Source organism: Carcharodon carcharias, chromosome 14 (assembly GCF_017639515.1).
Source record: "Carcharodon carcharias isolate sCarCar2 chromosome 14, sCarCar2.pri, whole genome shotgun sequence".
In the NCBI taxonomy this organism is placed as follows: Eukaryota; Metazoa; Chordata; class Chondrichthyes; order Lamniformes; family Lamnidae; genus Carcharodon; species Carcharodon carcharias.
Window position 1 is genome coordinate 45,316,798 of NC_054480.1, and position 24,132 is coordinate 45,340,929.

Below are 24,132 nucleotides of genomic sequence, written 5' to 3' on the forward strand. Positions count from 1 at the left end.
CACGTTCCCTGAGCTTTTGAACTCTCTTGTTAAATTTTGTTCACTCCAAAGTTTTATTTCCTCTTATGTTAAAGTGGGTGTCAAAGGTTTTCATTACCTCTTCAAAGTTATTGGAAGATTCATTTATTTCTTGTCTGGAAATTATGTCATTGGCTGTTGGACCTACTGAGTATAACAATGTATTCACTTGTTTTGCCTCTGTTTTCTTATTCAGGTCAGAGGTTATCATATATCTTAAAAATCTTCTTCTCCATCATGCCAAATTGTGCACCTAGCCTAGCCCTTTCATCTGCCTTAATTAGTCTGGCAGTGTTGATTTACCAGCCATGCTGTTTTCAGTGCAGGGGAATATAGCTTTAATTTTTCTTAAATGATGCTACTGTAACGGTTTTCTTTTCTTCTCGAGCTTGGCAGGATGTGGCAGGCGCCTGTCATGGTTGCAAAGCCATTTTAAATTTCAATGATTCTACAGAAAATCTTTTGAATGAATTGTTTCAGCCAACTAGATGCTTTCCTAAGTTTTGAGAATCGAATTTAAGCTAATTTTTTGCTCTGGCATCTCTTTAAATTTTTTTTTCCATTTGCGCGTTGTTGCCACATGTTATGGCGCTGACTGTGGATCTGGGCTGCAGTGTTCTTCAAAGCTGTACTCATTAAAACAATCAGGCTGCCAATGCTGCCTGATTATTATGCCAAAACTAAATATTTATTTCAGTCTTCTTTTGGAGTTTGCTCACCTTTTTGTGATCTGGCTTGGTCTGCTGACTCTGCTTTCCATCCAGTCTCGTAATGGACCTCCACGTGCTCTGTTGGAGTCCTCTTATGCTGCATAGTGGATTTTCCTTCTGCCCTTCAGCCTCCACACATGAAATGGAGCTTCTTAGGTGATCTCCACCTATGTATTTGAGGTCTTCAAGTTAGGTGAACTTCTGTCAGGTCAGACTGCAGTTTCTTTACTTCTTCATTCTTAGGGATTTGGGTGTCCTTCACGTGTTGGTATCATGTTCTAACGTTGTATATTATCTCATGAATAGGCCTTGAACTATGGCCTAGATTTTACGGTCAGCGATGGGGTGACAGCACTCACTGCTGACCTCAAACTAAGTGTCCCGTTAGAGAGCTCTTTGGTCTGGATTTCCCCTTCCTGACCTTAATTTGATTCTGGCATCAACTGAAGGGGATTTCCAGCATTCGCAGCCAACCAGATGGAAGAATTCTCACAGGCAGCAAATCAGGAAGGAAAAATTATGGATGATCCTTCACTTTTTAATCACTTTAGAGACAGCAAAATAAAGATTTGGACATACACATGGGATTAAGATAAAAGCCAAAATATCATAAGCAAATGTTTAAAATAATTAAAAAATCTGTGGAGCTTTACATCATAATGACAAAATTTGAGATTTCACAAATATAAGATTAGTTTTGCAGGGCTGGAGGGATTGTTGAGCAATAATTATGACCTTAGTACACTGTTGAAACTCCAATTACACCTCATTCAACAAGGCAGGACTTTTTCAAGGGTTTTTCCAGTGAGACTAATAGATGTGGAAGTTTATGTCAAATTAAGTGAATTAACAATATTCCATTTCTGGGAGCATCAGAAATGCATCCTCTGGAAGAGCAGGAAATCACAGATTTTTGGATTTCTTTAGTGTTTACAAAGGAAGAGGGCTTTGGTCAAGCTTTGGTAAATGACTTGGTTGCCAGAATACTGGAAGAGAAAAAAATAGATAAAGATGAAGGACTTGAAAGGCTGGTAATACTTCAGGTGGATCAGACACCCAGTTCAGAGGCGCGTATCTTGGGTTGCTGAGGGAAATAAAGGTAGAAATGGCAGAGCTGCTGGCCACAATCATCCAATCTGCTTTAGAAATGGGAGCAGTGCCAAAGGACTGGAGGATTGCAAATGTTACACCTCAAAAAAAAAGGAAAGGTTTAAACCTGGCAATTACAGGTCCATCATTTTAACCTTAGTAATAGTGTAGTTTTTAGAAACAATACCCAGGAGAAAATTAACAGCCACACCAACAAGTACAGACCAATAAAGGAGAGTCAGCACAGGTTACTTAAGGGTAACTTATATTTGACTAACTTGATACAGGTTTTTGATGAGGTAACAGAGAGGGCGAATGAAGACAGTGCAGTTGATGTTCTGTATATGAACTTTGAAAAGGCATTAGATACAGCACCACATACTAGGCTTGTTAGCAAGCTTGCAACCCATGGGATAAAAGACGCAGTAGGAACATGGATACAAAATTGACTAAGGAATAAAAAACAGAAATATGTGATTAATGGCTGTTTTTCACACGAGAAGGAAGTAGACATTGCCATTTCTAGGGTTCAGTACTAGGAACATTGATGTTTTTGATATACATTATTGACCTGAGCCTAGAGGGTACAGTTTTGAAATATACAGATGACACAACATCAGCAACTTATAGTTATATCGTGCCTTTAATATAATAACACACCTCAAGGCGGTGCCCAAAAACATTATAAAACAAAGTATGACACCGAGAATTAGGGAAAGGAGAATTAGGGAAAATGACCAATGGCTTGGTCAAAGAGGTAGGTTCTAAGGAGCCACTTGAAGGAAGAAAGCAAGGTAGAGAAGTGGAGAGGTTTAGGGAGGGAATTTCAGAATTTAGGGCCTAGGCAACTAAAGGCACAGCCATGCACAAGAGGCCAGAATTAGAGTACTGCAGATATCTCCGAAGGTTGTGGGGCTGGTGGAGATTACAGGGATAGGGAGGGTGAGCCACGGAGTAATTTGAAAACAAGGTTGAGAATTTTAAAATCAAAACATTGCTTGAGTGGGAACCACTGTAGGTTACCAAGGGGAACGGTACTTCGTGCAAGTTAAGACATGGGCAGCAAAGTCTGGGGTGACCTCAAGTTTATGGAGGGTAAAATATGTGAAACCAGCCAGTTGTGCATAGAAACAGTCAAGTCTAGGGGTAACCATGGCCTGAATGAGGGATTCAGCATCAGATAAGCTGAGACAGGGATGAAGTCTGGCGATGTTGCGCAGATGGAAATAGATAGTCTTTGTTATGGCACAAATATAAGGTTGGAAGCCTATCTCAGCATAACATATCACACCAGGGTTATAAACAGATTGGCTTAATCTGAGAGAGTTGCCAGGGAGAAGGATGGAGTTGGTAGCTAGGGAATAGAGTTTTGAGTGGGGTCCAAAAAAACAGCTTCAGATTTAATTGGAGGAAATGAATTCATTACGGGGGTGCCAGATAAGTAGTCTGATAATTTAGCAACATTGGAGGAGTCGAGAGAAGTGATGGTGAGCAAGAGCCGAGTGTTGTTAGCATATGTGTGAAAACTAATGCTGTGCTTTGGTATGAAGGGCAGTGTATAGATGAGAAATCAGAACAGGCCAGGGATAGATTCTAGAGGAAAACCAGAGGTAATGATGCAGGAGCAAGAAGAGAAGCCATTGAAAGTGATACTCTGGCTACAATAAGAATGGAACCAGGTGACAGTAGTCCCACGCAGCTGGATGATAGTGGAGATGCGTTGGAGAAGGATGGTTTGGTCAGCCTTCAAAGACCTTGAACAGGATGAAAGAGACAAGGAGGGAAAATTTACTTTTGTCACAGTCACATGGGATGTTGCTTGTGACTTTGTTAAGAGCTGTTTTGGTACTGTGACAGGGATTTAATCATGGAGTTTCAGGAAGATGGGAATGGATTTTGGAGGTTAAAACATGTTCCAGCACTTTGGAGAGAAAAGTAGTTTACAAGGCTGGTGGGGGGGTCACATGTTAGTTTTTTGAGGAGAGGGGTGATGACAGCAGATTTAAAGGAGAAAGGGAACCATTATCAATATCAGCTAACATGGGGAGGAGGGGGAGTTAGGTGGTCAGCAGTTTATTGGGAATAGGGTCAAGGGTGCAGGAGGTAGGTCACATGTACAACTTGAGCTCGGAGACGGCGTGAGGGGACATAGGGGAGGAACTGAATGATGCAAGCTCAGGGATAGGACGGGGGAACATTATTGGCAGATTGGCCAGGTGGGCTAGTGGACAAGTTGTGGCAGAGGCAACTGATCAGATGGTTTTGATCTTAATGACAAATAAGTCCATGAGCTCCTTACACTAATCGTTGGCTATGAAGGTGGAGAGGACAGCAGAAAGGGGGTTAAGAAGATGAGTGCAGCAGAGAAAAGAAGCCAGGAACACAGTGAGGAAGATAGTAAAAGGCTTTAAGAGGACATTGACAGGCTAATGGAATATGTGGACACAGGGCAGATAAAATTCAACACAGAAAAGTGTGAGGTGATATATTTTGGCAGGAAGAATGTTGAGAGACAATACATGCTAAATGGTACAATTTTAAAGCGGATGCAAGAAGCAAAAGGCCCAAGGGATGTTTGTGCAAATAATTTTGGAGGTACCAGGACAGATTAATAAAGGAGTTAATAAAGCAAGTGGGATTCTAGCTTTAGAAATCGAGGCATTAGAGCACAAAAAGCCGGGAAGTTATGCTAAACCTGTACAAAATGCTAGTTTTGCCACAGCTGGTGTATTGTGTCCAATTTGCACCTTAGAAATGACTTGAAGACATTGAAGAGGATACAGAAGAGCTTTACAGGAATAGTTTCAGGAATGAGGGATTACAGTTAAATGGATCAACTAGAGAAGATGGGATTGTTTTCCTTAGATCAGAGAGAAAGCTTGAAGGATATTTGTTAGACATGAATAAACTCATGAAGAGTTTAGAGAGAATAAATAAAGGGAAACTGTTTACAGTGGCAGAAAGGTCAATAAACAAAGGTCATAGATTTAAAGTGATTGGCAAAAGAACCAGAAGCAATGTGAGGGATGATGTTTTTTTACAAGGGAAATGGTTATGGGCAGAATTTAGCCCATGTCGGGCGGGCTCAGTGGGGGTGGGTGGGAAGCCGACTGCTGCCCGCGATCGAGACTGGAAGGCAATTTCATGCTGGTGGGCCAATTAAGGCCTGCCCAGCGTGAAACATGAGTGGCAGCACTGCCTGTGTAGACGGGAAGGGAGGAGGGCGAGTGCAAACTTTGTGCATGCACGCAAGAGCGCACTTCAGAATCTCCCTGAGGCGCAGAGCTGCCTCAAGGAGATGAAGAGTTTTTATTTAAAAATTAAGAATTGAAAAATGTAATAAAACATGTCCCCTCATGTGATTTTGTCTCATGAACAGAGACATGTTATTAATTAAATTTTAAAACTTTTATTTTTATTTGCTTTTGGAAACCTCATACCGCCTGTGGATAAAGTTTCCCAAAAAATGCAAAGGCTTTTTGCCTGCCCACCAACCGTAAGGTTGACAGCGAAAAATTTAACTTAATTGACTCTTTAACAGGCCTTTTAATTGTCGGCGAGCGTGCTGCCGACTCCGGCGCGGGCCTGCCAATTGAACTATCGTACAACTGCGCATTGACATTGGGATGCTCGCCCGACATCAATGTGCGTCATTTCACGCTCAAGCGTGTCAGGCGCATGCCCGCCTGCCAAGCTAAAGATTGTGTCCTATGATTTGCAATACATTGCCTATTGGAGCGGTGGATACAGATTCTATAGTAGTTTACAAAAAGGAATTGGATAAATACATGAAGGAGAAAAAATGCAGAGACAGGGAAACAGCACAGAACAGTATTACACCTCAAAAGAGCCAGTGCCGATTCGATGAACTGAATGACCTCCTTCTGTGCTGTACAATCCCATGAGTGCCGTCACTCCACCACTGAACACAAAATCTAGCCAATTATCATAAATTTAAAGAATGCCATGTCTTAAAAATTTCACATGAGTGAACTATCAATTAATAAAAGCAATAATAAATATGAAAACTGATGCAATGTAGAAGAATACCTGATCAAAACAATTGCATCCAACACCCTTTGAGGAAATTTACTGTTATAGGCAAAGATCACAGAAAAAACCCTTTCTTGAGTTCAACAGACACTTTAATTGGCAATGCTTCCTTTGACACAATTAGCATTTGCTATTCCTTAATGCTAATTAAAATGTGACAATCACAATGTGGCCTAGCGTTATGAAAGAGGCAGAGATCTGATGAGCAAGGCCACCAATTTTTGTGGTTTTCACAGGTAAGTTGACAGAATCATAGAAAGATGATCGCTAAACACTAGTAAAAACTTCATAAAATTCTATAATTACATGCAACTGAAGTACAATTTGACATACTCAATACCACAAGCTAGTGGCCCTACGGATGAATGTTTTTTCCAGTGCTTTCATGCCCTGTAATGCTTAGTCCCCTTGGTGATTGTCATGGATTTAATTCTTAAGTGTAATTTGGTTAATGATGATGATCAGTATTCATGGGTAGCTTGTACAATCTCAGTTATGATACAATTACTACATAATGATGGTATTGGCAGTGGTACTAGAAGGAAAATTAGGTGGATTCTGCTTAATCAGAAGTTTTTTTTTTCCCAGCACCTCTGGAAACAGCACAACATAAATCTTTCTAGTGTACTGACTGTCATTTTATTTTGCTTTGGCTGGGTTCCACGCACTACTCCATGGTACCTATATCGGTGCCATCATCACTACCTAGCCAGGTACTGTAATCAGGAGTTCTTGGAAGAACAGGAGTTCTTACCTACAATTTGCAGTGGCAGGAGTTGCTTCTACTACCAGCAGTACAAAGTTAGGGGTTGAGCTCAGAGAGAAGAGAGGGGTAATTGGGGAAATGAATGGCAAAGAATCACAGAATCACAATGTATAAGAGGCCCTTCAGCCCATCGAGTCTGCACCGACACATGAGAAACACCTGACCTACCTACCTAATCCCATTTACCAGCACTTGGCCCATAGCCTTGAATGTAATGACGCTCCAAGTGTTCATCCAGGTACATTTTAAAGGTTGTGAGGCAACCCACCTCCACCACCCTCCCAGGATGCATTCCAGACTGTCACCACCCTCTGGGTAAAAACATTTTTCCTCACATCCCCCCTAAACCTCCTGCCCCTCATCTTGAACTTATGTCCCCTTGTGACTGACCCTTCAACTAAGGGGAACAGCTGCTCTCTATCCACCCTGTCCATGCCTCTCATAATCTTGTACACCTTGATCAGGTCACCCTTCAGTCTTCTCTGCTACAATGAAAACAACCCAAGTCTATCCAACCTCTCTTCATAACTTAAATGTTTCATCCCAGGCAACATCCTGGTGAATCTCCTCTGCACCCCCTCCAGTGCAATCACATCCTTCCTATATTGTGGCGACCAGAACTGCACACAGTACTCCAGCTGTGGCCTCACCAAGGTTCTATACAACTCCAACATCACCTCCATACTTTTGTAATCTATGCCTCGATTGATAAAGGCAAGTGTCCCATATGCCTTTTTCACCACCCCACTAACGTGCCCCTCTGCCTTCAGAGACCTATGAACACACACACCAAGGTCCCTTTATTCCTCAGAACTTCCTAGTGCCATGCCGTTCATTGAATACTTCCTTGTCAACTTACTCCTTCCAAAGTGTATCACTTTTCAGGGTTAAATTCCATATGCCACTTATCTGCCCATTTGACTATCCCGTCTATATTTTCCTGTAGCCCAAGACACTCAACCTCACTGTTAACCACCCGACCAATCTTTATGTCATCCGCAAACTTATTAATCCTACCCCCTAAATAGTCAGCTATGTTGTTTATATAAATGACAAATATTAGGGGACCGAGCACAGATCCCTGTGGTATGCCACTGGACACTGGCTTCCAGTCACTAAAGCATTCTTCTGTCATCACCCTCTGCCTCCTACAACTAAGCCAGTTTTGAATCCACCTTATCAAATTACCCTGTATCCCATGTGCATTTGCCTTCTTTATAAGTCTCCCATTTGGGACCTTGTCAAAGGCTTTGCTGAAATCCATATAAACTACATCAACTGAGCTACCCTCATCTACACACCTGGTCACCTCCTCAAAAAATTCAATCAAATTTGTTAAGCATGAGCTCCCTCTGACAAAGCCATGCTGACTATCCCTGATCAAACCTTGCCTCTCCAAGTGGAGATAGATACTCTCCTTCAGAACTTTCTCCAATACTTTCCCTACCACTGATGTGAGACTCACTGGCCTGTAGTTCCCTGGTTTATCTCTACAACCCTTCTTAAATAGTGGAACCACATCAGCTGTTCTCCAGTCCTCTGGCACCTCCCCCGTGGCCAGAGAGGAATTAAAAATTTGGGTCAGAGCTCCTGTGATCTCCTCCCTTGCCTCCCTCAGCAGTCTGGGATATAAATCATCAGGACCTGGAGATTTCTCCACTTTTAAGCCTGCCAACACCTCCAATACCTTGTCACTCCCTTTATCAATTTGTTTAAGAACCTTGCAGTCTCTCTCACCGAGTTCAATACCTTCATCCTCACTCTCTTGGGTGAAGACGGATGTGAAGTTCAACACTCTAGCAATGTCCTCTGGCTCCACCCATAGATTGTCCCCTTGGTCCCTAATGGGCCCTGCTCTTTCCCTGGTTATCCTCTTCCCATTGATATACTTATAGAATGTCTTGGGATTTTCCCTACTTTTACCAGCCAGAGCTTTCTCACATCCCCTCTTTGCTCTCCTGATTGCTTTCTTAAACTCCACCCTGCACTATCTGTACTCCACTAATGCCTCTGCTGATTTGCTTCCCTTGTACCTGCTAAAAGCCTCTCTTTTCCTTCTCAGCGTAACCTGAATATCTCTGGTCATCCATGGTCTCTGGGCTTGTTACTCCTTCCTATCACCGTAGAGGGAACATGTTGAGCCTGTACAAAAACAGAATCACCTGGAAAAACTCAGTAGGTCTGGCAGCATCGGCGGAGAAGAAAAGAGTTGACGTTTCGAGTCCTCATGACCCTTCAACAGAACTGTTATATAACCAGTTCTGTTGAAGGGTCATGAGGACTCGAAACGTCAACTCTTTTATTCTCCGCCGACGCTGCCAGACCTGCTGCGTTTTTTCAGGTGATTCTGTTTTTGTTTTGGATTTCCAGCATCCGCAGTTTTTTGTTTTTATCTATGTTGAGCCTGTACCCTCTCCATTTCCTTTTGAACACCCCCCACTTTTCCTCTGTAGATTTCCCCACAAGTAACTGTTCCCAGTCTACCTTGGCCAGATCCTGCCTTATTTAACTAAAATCCACTCTCCCCCAATCCAAAACATTTTTTTGCAACTTGTCAATTTCTTTGTCCATGACAAACTTAAATTGTACCATGTTGTGGTCGCTATCGCTAAAATGCTCACCCACCGCCACCTCAGCCACCTGTCCGGCTTCATTCCCCAGAATTAGGTCCAGCACTGCGCTGTCCCTTGTTGGACCCTCTACACATTGACCTAAAAAGTTCTCCTGTATACATTTCAAGAAATCCACTCCATCCAAGCCCTTAACACTATGTCTATCCTAATTATGTTGGGAAGTTGAAATCATCGAATATAATTACCCTATTGTTATTGTTTTTACACACCTCCACAAACTGTGTCCATATTTGCTCCTCAATTTCCCGCTGACTATCTGGGGGTCTATAATAAACACCTAATAATGTGGTTGCCCCTTTTTTATTCCTAAGCTCTACCCACAAAGCTTCATTCAATGCCCCTTCCAAGATATCATCTCTCCTTACTGCAGTAACTGACTCCTTAACTAATAATGTAACATCTCCTCCTCTTTTACCCCCTCCCCTGTCTCGCCTGAAGATTCCATATCCTGGAATGTTGAGCTGCCAATCTTGCCCTTCCCTCAACCATGTCTCAGTGATGGCCACTATATCACAATTCCACATGTCAATCCTCACCCTTAACTCATCCGTTTTACCTTTAATACTCCTGGCATTAAAGTAGAGGCCATCCAGCCTTGCCTTACTCCCTTGAAGCTTATTGTAGCTGTACTCCCTCTGACTTGATTGTTTTACTGTACTATGATGTGTCCTATTCTGCTAACATTCTGTGTCCCCACCCCTGCTGAATTAGTTTAAACTCCTCCCAACAGCACTAGCAAACCCGCCCGCAAGGATTTAGTCCCGCCACGGTTCAGATATAGACTGTCCCGCTTGTACAGGTCCCATCTTCCCCAGAAACAGTCCCAGTGATCCAGGAATCTAAAACCCTCCCTCCTGCACCAACTCTTAAGCCACATATTCATCTGCACTACTCTCCTATTTCTGAGCTCGCTAGCATGTGGCACTGGGAGTAATCCAGAGATTACAACCCAAGAGGTCTTGCTTTTTAGTCTACTGCCTAACTCCCTGAATTCTTGATGCAAGACCTCATCCCTCTTTCTACCTATGTCATTGGTACCAACATGTACCATAATCTCTGCCTTATCACCCTTCCCCTTCAGGATGCCCTGCAGCCATTCAGGGACATCCCAGATCCTGGCACCAGGGAGGCAACACACCATCCTGGAGTCACGTTGACAGCCACAGTAGTGCCTATCTGTTCCCCTGACGATAGAATCCCCTATTACTATTGCTCTTCCTCCCTTCCTCCCCTCCTGTACAGACAGGCTGCTTGTTGTGCCAGAAGTTTGGCTCTGTCCGCACTCCCTGGAGGAACCAGTGCCCTCATCAGCCTCCAAAATGGAATACTGATTTGCGAGCGGGACCCCAGGAGACTCCTGAACTACCTGCCTATTTCTCTTGGACTGCCTGGTGATCACCCATTCCCTTCCTTCCTCAAGTCCCTTCATCTGCAGTGCAACCACTTCTCTAAACATGCTATCTACGATGCTCTCAGACTCGCAGATGCTCTGCAGTGTTCCCAGCTGCCATTCCAGCTCAGAAACCCCAGCTTCCAAGAACTGCAGCTGGACACAATTCCTGCACATATGCTGGTCCCGGGCACTGGAAATGTCCTCGGCTTCCCACGTGGAGCATGATGAGCACGCCATGGCTTTGACTGCTCCTGCCATGACTTATCCCTTTAAATTAAACCTTTTAAGTCAATTACTCTAAGGCCCTTCTTTCCTGATCCTTGTTACTGTAGAATATACAAACTGTAAACCACAAAAAGACCTTAAACTATAAGTGATTAAAATAGTAAATACCTTACCCATCACTTACAAGTGATTCCTTTCCCTTGTAGCCTCTCCTGCTGCAGCACGCTCTGAAGATTTAAGAAGTCGGATAGCAAGGAAAAAATGCACTTGTCTCCTATGCACTGAATTCCCGCTTTGCACCAAATTCCGAATAGCCACTCTGGATGTGGTCTCTCTCCTGTTCATGTGCAAGCCACGATAGTGTGCTTCTAGATAGTCTCTTTCTTAAATCGAGCTGAGTTGACTCACCACTAGTTAAGCTTCAAATAGTAATTAACACCTATTCAGGCCCTAATTGGGCTTCAGGTGATTGACAGTTAACTGCCACACAGTCAGTCAGAAGATGGAATGGATGTCAATGAAAGAGGGAGGAAGATGGAAATGAGGGGACACTGAAGAAAGCAGAAGAAATATTTTGCTATTGCTCTGTCTGTCAGTCCAGACTACTATCTGCATCTAAATGTCTAGAGTGTTGCCTCTATATGTCCAAGCAACAGAGTGCCTGCTACCTCACAAAGATTAGAATATTTACTGTTCTGATTCACAATGGTTACCAGGAGTAGTACTTGAAATAAAAGAACACAAAAGATACAGCGAGAACTATAATTGGATAGAAAGCACAGAAAACTGTACTCCAATTATTTCGTTTAAAAAAGAGACATCTGCAGTAAGTTAAATTAATTACACTTTGAAGGATGTTCCCATATCAGGAATGTTATGCAAATTTAATGGAATTGACATTGCAAGGTAAGGGGTGCACTCTTTTTATTTCTTAGCATTACCCATCTTTTTACAAATTTGTTATTATTAGCTTTAGTATTAAGTATTGGTGTATAAATCTGATGTCACACTGGTTAAGAACAGATCAAGTCCAGCACCAGCAGGTCTAAATGTGCTATTTTATCAAGTATATAAAATAATTCATTGTTCATCTGGGTCTTGGTTAAACTTAAAGCCAATTTGGCCTTCTAAGTCTTCCCAAATTGCCTCAGCTCTTTTTGTGGGACCTGTGTAACTCTTTCGAGTACAAACACATTTCCATCTGTTCCAGATGAAGTTACATTGTTTCATAGTTTGCCATTGTGAGATTTGAACTCTTGATACTCTTTTGAGTAAACCTGTTTCCATCTGTTTCAGATGAAGTTACATTGTTTCATAGTTTGCCATTGTGAGATTTGAACTCTTGATCTTGGGGTTACAAACCCAGTACCATAACCACTTGGCTATTTAGGCCAAGCCTAAACATTTCCATCTGTTTCAGATGAAGTTACATTATTTCTTAGTTTGCCATTGTGAGATTTGAACTCTTGATCTTGGGGTTACAAGCCCAGTACCATAACCACTTGGCTATTTAGGCCAAGCAGTGGGACCTGTGTAGCAGTGGGGCTAATCTTTTCCTATACCACTTATAGGAGGTATTATTTAGAGGGCTCTGAAGAAGAGTCATACAGACTCAAAATGTTAACTGTTTCTGTCTCCACAGATGCTGTTAGGCCTGCTGAGTTTTCCCAGCATTTTCTGTTTTTGTTTCAGATTTCCAGCATCCTCAGTATTTTGCTTTTATCTGGGTATTATTCATATTTGTCTTCCAGAATCCATTTTGTTATTTCTGTCTTTTATTTAAATTTTCCTCCTTTTTCTTGCACCTCCACCCCTCCTTTTGATATTCTGCTATTTATATCTTCAACCTCTTGATTGTCCTTTCAGATTCCCAGTCAGTGTTGGCTTGGCACAATTGAAAGCATGTTGTATGCTTAAGCCTTATTACAAACTTGAGCAAGTAACATGGGCTAGTGCAATACGGTGGGAGGGTCACATTTTCTGTAGTGCCATTGCATTGGGAAATCATACCTAGATGTCATTTACCTTTCAGATAGACGTAAAAGACTCCATAGCACCATTTAAAGAAGAGCAAGTAGCGCTGATCTGACCTATATTACACTCAAAAAACACCACCAAAAACAAGTTGTGTGCATTCATATAATGTTTGTAGGACCATGCTGGCACAAATTCAATTGCCTACATAACAACAGATATTTCACTTCAAAAGTTACCAACTGATTTTAAAATACTTTCGGATGTTCTGAGGACATGAGGCGTTACATAATTGCAAATTGTTTCTTTACTGTTGTATATCCACTTTTAGCTTGTTTCTTTTGTTTGAATTGGCTAAAATCCAAAAGGTGAACTACATTAGGTTACCCTGTTAGCACCCACAGCTTGCTATTATTATGATGATGAGACCTGATGACCAATTTACGATTACCCTCAGGCCTTTGCATTCTGATAGGTCTGGCAAGGATTGTGCCTAGCTTTGAGCACTAATGAAATTAGGTTCCAGTATTTCTATTCAAGTTCCTCGTGTGCTTCATTGTGAATGCTTGGACAAAGTAATCATTCAGGACCTTAATTATTTTGTACTGATTCACCGTTTGCATCCTTATTCTGCTGCATGTTTTTACATTCTGTGGATCCATTCTCTTTTCTCCTGCATTATTTGTATAGGCCAGTTTTGTGTTTTATTTTCCTTCTGATTAATTTGTTAATCCATTTAAGGCCCAACTTGTTTAGCCAATGCTTGTTGATCCTAGGAATGTACTTATCCTGCATACTCAGTACAATGCCCTTCTGTGCTCAGCATCTATTGAAAATTCAATTCCCTGCAACTACTCTCTGTTGCTTTAAGGGGTCACTATGTCTACTTAACTGTAGCTATGTGAGTTCAGAAGCTTGATGCAAACTGGTTAAATTTGCAGGCAACACCAAACTGAGGAAATAGTGATCAGCTGAATTTGAGAAGTTAGATAGATAATTGGGCAGACCAGTGGCAGATGAAAGTTATTATGCAAAAGCATAAAGCATTGCACATTTGATGATTTAAAAAATGGATGATGCACATGCTCCATGAGTGGTGTTGTCATCATTTAGGGTGAAGTTGTAAGAGACCCATGTGTGCTTGTAGATTCTACACTTAAAACATCCAGTCATGGTTGCAGAGTAGCAATCAACAAAACAGAGAGATTGCCAAATAATATAGGAAAATTAATCAAAGGCTGCCAAGCTCTGGCCAGAGTGCCTCTCAAGCATTGTTCTCTTTTACGATGACCAAGCTGCAAAGCAAATTTTCCAGCTCTGAAAACAGAGAGTAGAGGAGCAACAAGTCTCATTTCCAGTCTCAGAAGTGTGAGCTATGAGGGAAAGAGAGATTGTTAGGCTTCTCAGAGTTGAAAGGAGGTGTTTTAGAGCTGAACTCATTGAGCTTTGTCAAGGCAGCAAATGATATAGAATAAAATTAATCTGACAGACGACTTTGAGCTAAATTATAGCAATAGGACAAAGGATGCAGGTTCAAATTTTGAACTGGTGTCAAGGTCATCACATGAAGAGTGATCAGCGTATGGAATGCATTTACTGGTAAAGCAGTGGGAGCAAAGGCGCTGGAATCATTTGGGAAAATCATGGGGGTAGCGAATGGCTTTACATCGATGAGATAAAATGGGCTGAATGGCCTTACTTATTGGTATCTATCTTGAAATTTTGTGAACTCCAGGCCTCTCTCCAAACTGGCTGTAGTATGAAGCACTGTCCACTTTCCTCTTGGTTTTCTTTTAGTTCGTAAATCATTCTGTTTTCCTCTCTTTTGGTTGGAAGTGATTTATGTGAACCCTCCTTGCTGAACTATATCAGGCTTTCATTACAGTGAATGTTACTTGCTCTGTCTCCCCAGAGTCCAGACAGCTTGCAGCCTGCTCAGCCTCACAGTGGTTGTAAGACCATTCATTCACAAATAAGAAATGTTAATTTTACTGAGGCATCCTCCATGCTTATCATTTTTTATTGCACAGCCTTATCATTTTAAATAAATTGTCTTTTATCCTTCTAAAAGACTTCATTGAAGTTAAGATCATACTATATGATATAGGTCAGAAATACTTCACTTGCAAAATTGCAGAGCAGTTTCCCTCACTGCCTCTTAAATTAATTCCTTGTTTCACTGTTACATCCTCAGGAGGGAGCTAGAAGCAATCATTGAACTATTGTCGGTAAAAGGACATTAAAGAGCATATTTAGCCACTCATAAATTGTCCCTAGGCAGCTCCCATTTCCCCATCTAAATTGGATTCAATTTTATTAACAAACATTTCATTTCAACCGTATTTCATTCATTTTTTAAAACAAATCAGTTAATCAATTTTTAATCTAACAACTATTAAATGGCCTTTTACAAAATAACAGCATGCAATTTGGAAAGTCAGCACTGGCCTTCATATACATTATGTTCAGGTCAATAAAGCATTAGAAAGTGCTAGGACATATAGCACATATAGGTCCCAAAACTGGCAACAGTATTCATACCACAGGATAGTGCTGCTCCAAAATTCTCTCACCTGACGTGCATGACATTGAGCTTGATACACTTTAACTCATCATTGTCAAGTTCTGAATAGACACACTGCAGCAGCTTTGGGGTGCAATGTACCTACCTAAACAATCCTCAAACTCACCAGTACAAGCAACATATGGAGGTCTTCACAAAACTTTGACTATGTCGATACCATTGACGAATTGACTTACAAATGTATCCCCACCCAAGAGATTATTGCAGTTAAAGGTTACAAATAATGATTTTGTTCACCTCAACAGTAAGGATCCTATTTGCCACAATTGATAAGCTACCCATGTATCTTGGTATTCTCTTCAATGAGTGGAGCTGGGTAGACTGTATTCATACTCAGCAAAATACAGCAATTTATCTTAAAGGAGTGAATGCGACTTCCCATTAAGTGGTTCATTCATGGTTTAAATAGACTTTTGTAAGTGGGTGGGTTGCCGGTTCTTGATGAAATTAAACGGGCAGCATACCAATCAAATGTTAATGAGACCTGATAGTTAAAATCCACCGGGCCACACACCAATGATTAAGGGCAGAATATTACGCCTCGTGGGCAGGTGTGTGCCTGACCCGATCAGACGTAAAATAGCACAAGAAGACATCAATGGTGCAAGCGATCTCACGTCTTCCTGCAAGTATACAATCTTCAGTTCTTTCGGCATGTGCGGGTGTCAGGGCCACATCTGCCGTCTATTCATAGGCACTTAAGGCCATTAAAAAGGCAATTGAACCCAATCTTATGTTGCCTGTGTGACTTCGCACTCATCACATGGGCAAAATGGACAGGTGAGCAGCCCACATTTTGCAAAACCTCATCCAAGAGTGAGATAAAAAGGGTCAGCAGCATTGGCAGTGTGAGCAGTGAGGAGTTTAGGGGCTGAATTTTCCGGTCGGCGAGCGGGGGGCGGGGCCCGTTCACCAACACGTAACTTGACGCCCATTGACGTCGGGCAAGCTGGACGTCAACACGCGTCACTTAGATTTTCAGTTCGGCCAGGAGCACAGCCGACTCAGCTGCATGCCCGCTGAATTGCTGCCTGAATTGCAGATGAAAAGTCCAGGTGGCCTTCACATTTTTCATAGAACCTCATCCACAGGCGGGATGAGGTTTCATGAAGTGTTTAAAAATTCAATAAAAATTTTTTAAAATCTATGATATGTCCCAGCTCATGTGACACTGTCATATGAGGGAATATGTTTTAAAAGCTTTCAAATACTTTATTTAGAAATTTTAAACTTAACAAATCTCCCTGAGACACCTCAGAGCCTCAGGGAAATTTCTGCGCTCTTCCACGTGCATGCGCGCAAAAGAGCGTACTTCCAATTCAGGGAATCCCCCCTGCCCGCACAGGGAGTGCACAGCGCTTCTGGGCGAGCGTCACATTGGGAGGGGCTTAATTGGCCCGCCCACATAAAATGGAGGCACACACTTGATCGGGGGCACAGATCAGGTTCACTCTCGCTCCTGCCCACCCCCACACAAACACCACCCCCCCCCCAACCCCCCGACAGGGGTCAAAATTCAGCCCCAGGAGATAGTTTGCTACTGGTTGCTTATTTGAACTTGACAGCTTCATCTCAGTTCTGGGCTTCATTGTTAGCATTTCCAGGCTTCATTTCAAGCCTATGGAGGATTTTAATCGTGTGGACCCTTCCAGGTATCAGACATCCTCCTGTTACCCTGATAATGGGGATTGTGGTCTCCACTGGTGACACCTCCTCTGAGGAGGAATAGAGGGGCAGAATGGAGAAGAGGCTAGATGTCCCAATGCAGCTTCCAGGGGAGCGACTTGTGGGAGGGGAGGCACAGGCACAAGGGGCGTAGGGTCAGCAGGTGGTCCAAGGCGGAAGGGGCTGCAGAAGACGCAACTATCCTGCTGCCAGGGTTTACAGGCGGCGATGCAGCTCCCTCAATATGTCTGAGGTGCAATGCCGAAGGAGGCTCTGCCTCTCCAGGGAGACTGTGACATTCATTTGTCCACCTGAGATCAACATCAACTGTTTGGGTGGAAACCCCATGCCAGTGGCTCTGTAGATCACAGTAACCTGCAACATCTATGCCTTCGGCTCTTTGTGGGGAACCTTTGTGAAGTTTCCCAATCAGGTGTTCGGAGCTGCACCAAGCTCGCGACAGAAGCTCTGTACTGGCAGGTAATGATATTTAGTCATTTCCATATGGACGAGGCCAGCCAGGCTGAGCGAGCCAGAGGGTTTGCAGCGATCGCTGGGTTCCCCCGCATCCAGGGTGCCATTGACTGCACACATGTGGTTATCAAGGCACCAGCTGGACAGCTTGGCGCCTTCGTCAACAGGAAAAAGGATTCCACTCAATGAACATGCAGATAGTCTGTGACCACAGGACACAGATTCTGCAATTCTGTGCAAAGTAGCCTGGCAGCTCCCATGACGCTTATATCCTCAGACACTCTCAGGGGCCGAGGCTGTTCAGTGCTCCAGCCCGACTAGATGGATGGCTGCTGGGTGACAAGTGCTATCCATTGAAAAGGTGGCTTATGATGCCTCTCCGCCATCCAAGAACAGAGGAAGAACAGCTTTATAATAAGAGTTATGCCGCCACAAGGGCAGTGATAGAGAGGACCATAAGTCTTCTGAAGATACATTTCCAATGCCTGGACCGTTCAGGGGGAGCTCTACAACACCCCCCAGAGTGGGTGTCACTGATCATGGTTGATCAATCTGGCACTGGCAATGGAGGAGGAGGATCTTGTCACAGCTGCACAGGCCACAGAGGATGAATCCCAGTAGTGAGTCAGAAGAGAAGCACAGTGAGGAGAATGCTGAGGGTGTGGAGGCAGACTTCAGTAACCTCCAGGGAGGCATGGACACCAGAGTTGCCTTGATCCAACGCTCCTTCAGCTAGGCTGTCAAAGATCTGCTTCCACCTCATGCCAGGGCTGCCGCCTCCATCCCAGATGGCTGAAATGACCCTTTCATTTGAACCCAAAGTCCATTCAGTGACTGTGCAATAAAATTTAGAGCCACTCATGCCCAGCATTACATACTGGCGTACCCTGCACCAAAAAAAAAGGTGAAGCATACTCAGGCCATTATGACAAAAACAAAATTTATGTCATTTTCACAATTCAAACAAATTAACATAATTCTCTGGTCTTCATTCCCAGACCAGTAAACATAAACAAAACATTACAGAACAGATGATCACCCGTGACCAGTCCCTCTTGTATTCATGGTGCCTCAAACTTATGTTTGCGAAGGCTTGGTTCATCCGTCTCACTGGCAGCAGCATTGGAGGCAGCCTGCTGACTCTGGTGTCTTGATGACTTTGGTGGTCGTCCTCTGGCCAGTGGAGCCTGTGCTGGCCCCACCTGGGAGGGAGCGGCCAGTGCCATGGCTGGGTTCTCCCCTGTCACTGCAGCCTCATCAGATGCCCGGTCACTGTCAGGGGGGTGGAGAAGCTGCTACCGTCATCCAGAGCCCCCTGAGAGGAGCCCGCAGAGATGACAGGCACCTTATGCGCCATGTGATGTTGCTCTGGACCTCCCTGCTCACCATTGATGGACAGGCACTTAGCTGGGGTACTGGGTGCCTCATCCATTTCCACACTGGCACTGACCACCAGAGCTCAGTGCCTGTGTGATGGCTTGTAGGTATGAGTGCAACCCGAGGAGTCCCTGATTCTGTCCCTGGTGCTGCCTCTCTGTGAGAATTGCCACTCTCTCAATGGAGGAGGCATTGTGCTCGGCCATGAGGGTCAATGCAGTGCTCATGCTTTGCATGGACTCCTCCACAACAGAGACCATGGCATGCATACCCTCGTGGATCTCCGCTAGATCCTCCTGCACACCTCGCTGGACATGCAGCATCTGCTGCCTACTAGACAACTCTGGAGGCTCATCATCTGCTTTGACTCAGCATTGTCCTGCTCTCCAGTTGTCCTTGGCTGCTGGTGCCCTTGGCACTCTCTGCCTCCACCTACTCCTCAAGCGATTGTGAAGTCCCCCCCCAGCCCTAATCCTACCCCTAACCCTAATCCTAACCCTAACCCTAACCGCTGTGCTCCAACATTCTATTTGAAGATCTAATGCCCATAAAGGCGCTGGTATCTGTGCTGGTGCCTGGTTCAGAGAGCAGGTGTGATGTGGGTGCAGCTGAAGCCTGGCAGTCCTCTGGTGTCAGGGGTGGCTCCCTGGGGTCCTGAGAATGAATGTGTGCCGGTGAATCTAAGGGAGAACAATGACATGTCATTAGTTTAAGTCGTTACACTGTTATGGTGCATGCCAGGCACCCTGGTGAGACAAGGGAGATCTGCATCATGCTGCCATCGTCTTTCATAAAATCAGTGGGGTCTCCAGTTTTGAGGCTCCCATCAATGAAGAGACTACACAAGAATGTTTGCACCATCCACAACTCTCACCTCTCTGCACTGCACTCTTACCTTTGTCTGACAGCCCAGTCTCTCTGTGACTGTGTGGTACCTCTCGAGTTCCAAGGCGTCCTGCTTGAATCTGGATAGGATTAGGAGGTTTGGGGAGCCTCCATCTCTCTGCAAATTCTCTATGTTGTTAAGGCTCGTCTCTCTACCAGCAGTGCCATTGCTGCCTGGCCAACCCCACCTGAGGAACACTTTGAAGTACGCATCCGAGTCATGGCCTTTGAACCACAAGGCACTCAGCCCAAGCAGCCAGGGCTCACCCCCTTGGCCAGCTCCATTGTCACTGACAGTTGGCACTCAGGCTCTAACACCTCTGAGCTCTATAGGTGATGGCCAGACCTTAACACTTCAACACTTTGATCTATGCCAACACAATACTAACCCTTGCCGATCGCAGCAGGTCATCAAACCTTTTGTGGCATTGCACCCATGTGCACTGTAAAACGGCATGGCTGCTGACCTGTACTGCCACCTCCTCCCAAGCTCTTTTTGTCAGGTGCGGCGGCCTCCTCCTTCCATCTCTGAGGACGAGGGTGTCCCTCCTGGCAGCCACCTCCTCCAGGAGGACTGTGAGACACGCATCCAAAAAGTGGGGGGCTGAATGCCAGCCTGGCGTCTCCATAGGCATGGCCACCTGGCGGCGCCATAGCTTCGGTCTTCAGCACACAGCAAATATGTTCTTCCCAGGCAGCCTGCAAGGAGCTGCCTGTGCCATTTTTAAACCGCTCGCTGGGTCTCCATTGGACCCAGCAGCTGACGGGACCCCATCCCCATCCAACCCTTCCTGACCATTGGGAAGACGGATTTCACACTGGGCAGGCTTTAATTGGCCAGCCAGTGTGAAATCGTGGTCAGAGGCCGACCACAGGTGAAGGCCCATTTCCCGACCAGTCACAGGCCGGCCTATTGCGCGCGCCTGCCAAGGGTAAAATTCAGGCCCAAGAATCTGAAATCAGCATGGCATGAGCAGGGACCTGCATTTAAAAATTATGGCTCATGAATATAAGATCATCATAAAAAATCCCATAGGGAATCAGGAGAATCTTCTTGACAAAAAGAGTGGACGGAATGTGGAACACAGAGTTGTTGGGGCAAATTGCATGGATAAGTTTAAGGGAATGCTAGATCAGTACATGATAGAGAAAGGAATAAAAGGAAATGTTGATGGGGATAGGGTGGGATGAAGATGGTGGGAGGAGGCTTATGTGGAGTATAAACACTGGTAGATCTGAACAGTCTGTTTCTGTGATGTAAATTTTATCAAATGAGTTTCTCCCCCCTTTTCTTTCTCAGTGTGTCTGGAAACCTAGCATTCCCCAGGGACAGCAAAGAGGAAAACTTGACTATTCCGTTCTCCATTATGAACTACTCCATTCAATTACTCCATTAGCATTTATAATGCAATCTAAATGTGTTAAGTACAATAAATACTGATGTTACTCATGATACAATCAATAGCTACAGTCACAGTACAAGGAGGAAAAAAGTCAGAGATAGAGATATCTTGTACGGGAATAGCAGAATCATCCCCAAAAGCTGCTGCCCAAAAAATTGGGGGTAGAGGTTATGGTCTGAAATTGTTGAACTCAATGTTAAGTCTGGAAGGCTGTGGAGTGCTAATCGAAAGATGAGGGGTGTAGAATGGATATGGTCAAGGGCCCTGTCACCCATGGTGGAAGAGAAATGAAACTGGCAGGGGTGGACTCACACACAGATACATATGTTATGGACAAATTACCAGTGCTGACTGGGATATTGAAGACATTAAATGCAAATGAGAACTGATATTTATTTAAAATAAACATTACCCTGCTTGTTATGTTTTGAGTACTTACACTGTTGATATTTTGCTTTACTATTCAGTATTGTAGAAGAAAAGGATGATGGCTTTGCACAGCGATCAATCCTCACCTAAGAAAGAGACTGTACGAATTAATGAATGTGGGATCCTTGGTGATGCCTGGAGAAAATATGTAGACAGAAAAAATATAGTCCTGCAGTTTCTGGGAAACAACTTAAACACAGATATCTTGAAGCACTATGAAACAAGACTGGAATTGTTGAAAAAATGCTCTTATTACATAGATGTATTACCAAAACACTTGACACTGGGAGACCAAAATCTATTTCAGCCCAATGTACTCTACCAGCTGGTTGATCCATGCAAATTTCTGAGGATGAAAAATATAGGGACGACTCAGGTCAAAATCCAGCTTCTGCTGCTAAGGGAATATCTCAGTGAGCTGAAATATGGACGCGAAGAGTTGAAAGTCATTGCTAAGATATCAGATATAACACTGTTTCTTTTACATTGGAATACTACTTGTTCTAGACTTGGACAGCTCTTCAATACATTAAAAAATTTCATATCACTTCTTGTTCCTGGCAAACTTTATGTGAAGCATCACTTAATGAGCGATGCAAAGTCAAACAAAATACCTCAACTCAGATTGGCACTGAGGACCAAGATGCCAGTATTGTTTGATCGGAAAGAATCATCCGCTTATCACAATTCAGTGGAGTTGAAGTGGTTGGTCCTTGGGGAAGAAGCACATCATGAACTATATGTACTCAAATACAAACTCTTGGAGCCTCATTATTCCACCGACAAGAACCATTCTGGAGTGATTTCTGTGGAATCGGGCAGTATTGAGATTGGAAATCTGCTGCCTGATAGTTCATATGAATTTACAATTAGCCGAGCAGAGAATTACACACTTGTTTACTCAGCATGGTGTGACATCATGATCTTAAAAACAAAAGCATCAAATTACCTGCAGTATGTATGTAATAAAACACGCAGTTTCACATAGATTTTCAAATGATTACATATATTGACACATTTTAGCAATTTTATTTCTGCCTGAACTTTCTTTCATGAATATAAAATACAATATTAGATGAAAATACACAAGTTTAGAAATGAAATAGCAAAGGACAGGAGCAACAGCAACAGCAAGAAAGTGATTCAGACCATTACCAGTATATTTAGTTTTGTATTGCATAAATTTTCCTTGTGTTCATCATCTGCATAAGCACATTTGAAACACACTGACATCAAAAATATCTTATAATATACCCATTACTGGGGCCTATCACTTTGAAAATACCAACCATTCCTCAAAATTCACATGAAGGCAGTAATGGTTATCTTCATTCTAGCTTTAAATGAAACAAAATCTTCTATTGATTAAGAAACAATTTAAAAAGCTGAGCTATTCAAAGCACTTGCCACCAGTTTTCATATTAAACTTGCTTTATATATTGTAAGTTTTTAAAAGGGAAAGTGCTTCTGTAGAATATTACAGTATCATCCTAATTGATTTACATATTTTGCATTTGTTTATTTATTTGCTTCCCTTAACTAGGCTTCTCTATATTACAGCTTATTCCCCGACCAAGTGTATTATTCTCAGTCTGCTCCAAGACATTCGGCAAATCCATCCTCTAAAGGATTCTCAGGAGCTGCACAAGAGATGCCCGATCTCACTCACTTGGTCTCTTTCCCTCCCTGCTATGGAGATCCATTTAAATCCAGCTCATCACCTCCTCTATAAGCTGTGTCGAAAAGAAATGTTGGGCACGTAAGGAATTATGGATGTAAACCTACATCCCACCACCCCATGGTACAGTGTACTAGACGACCACTGCATCACAGTCTGCATTTAAACTGGTTAAAGGCTCAGTGTTAGTCAAGTTTTGTCACTTCAAGCCTTTGAGAACTGAAAGATGAATGTTTATTAGGGCTTAATCTCAAAGTTGGACCTCTTATCAGCTACAGTGTTGCTTTCACAAGACCAAGTGCATCACACAAATGACTTGTATAAGCAGAATGATGTTCACTAAAAATAAACTTCTGTACAATTAATTTTCAAAAGCTTTTTATTATATAGCTTGCTGTGCAACTTTCTGTAGGTTAGAAAAATAACTTCACTTACAAGGATTGTGATCCCATCCTATACACTCCTCCCTCAATTCATAGCCAATCAGCTCTTTTGGGGATACAGCTTGGAGAGCACCAGCAGGACTCTGATACTGGATACCTTGCCCAAGTGGCCAATCTTCATGTAACCTATTGCTTTGAATATCAATGTGTCATTTTTAAAATTTATTCTTTTATGAGATGTGAGCGTCACTGGTGAGACCAGTATTTGTGGCCCATCCCTAATAGCTCTTGAGAATGTAGCTCTCCCATGTTTAAATGGCAATGGGAAGCCAAGGAATGGGGTGGGATACTCTTAAGGCCTATTGTAACATCCTTCTTATAGCCTCAGTCAGA

General features: G+C 43.2%; 1 protein-coding gene across 1 annotated transcript; it reads left to right on the plus strand.

Annotated features, from left to right (window-relative positions):
- The first annotated feature begins 21,736 nt into the window (after nt 1-21,736).
- Nucleotides 21,737-22,666, plus strand: LOC121287526 (fibronectin type III domain-containing protein 11-like). Its single transcript, XM_041205460.1, has one exon. The coding sequence runs from the start codon at nt 21,737-21,739 to the stop codon at nt 22,664-22,666; it is 930 nt and encodes a 309-aa protein (XP_041061394.1).
- Nucleotides 22,667-24,132: the final 1,466 nt, after the last annotated feature.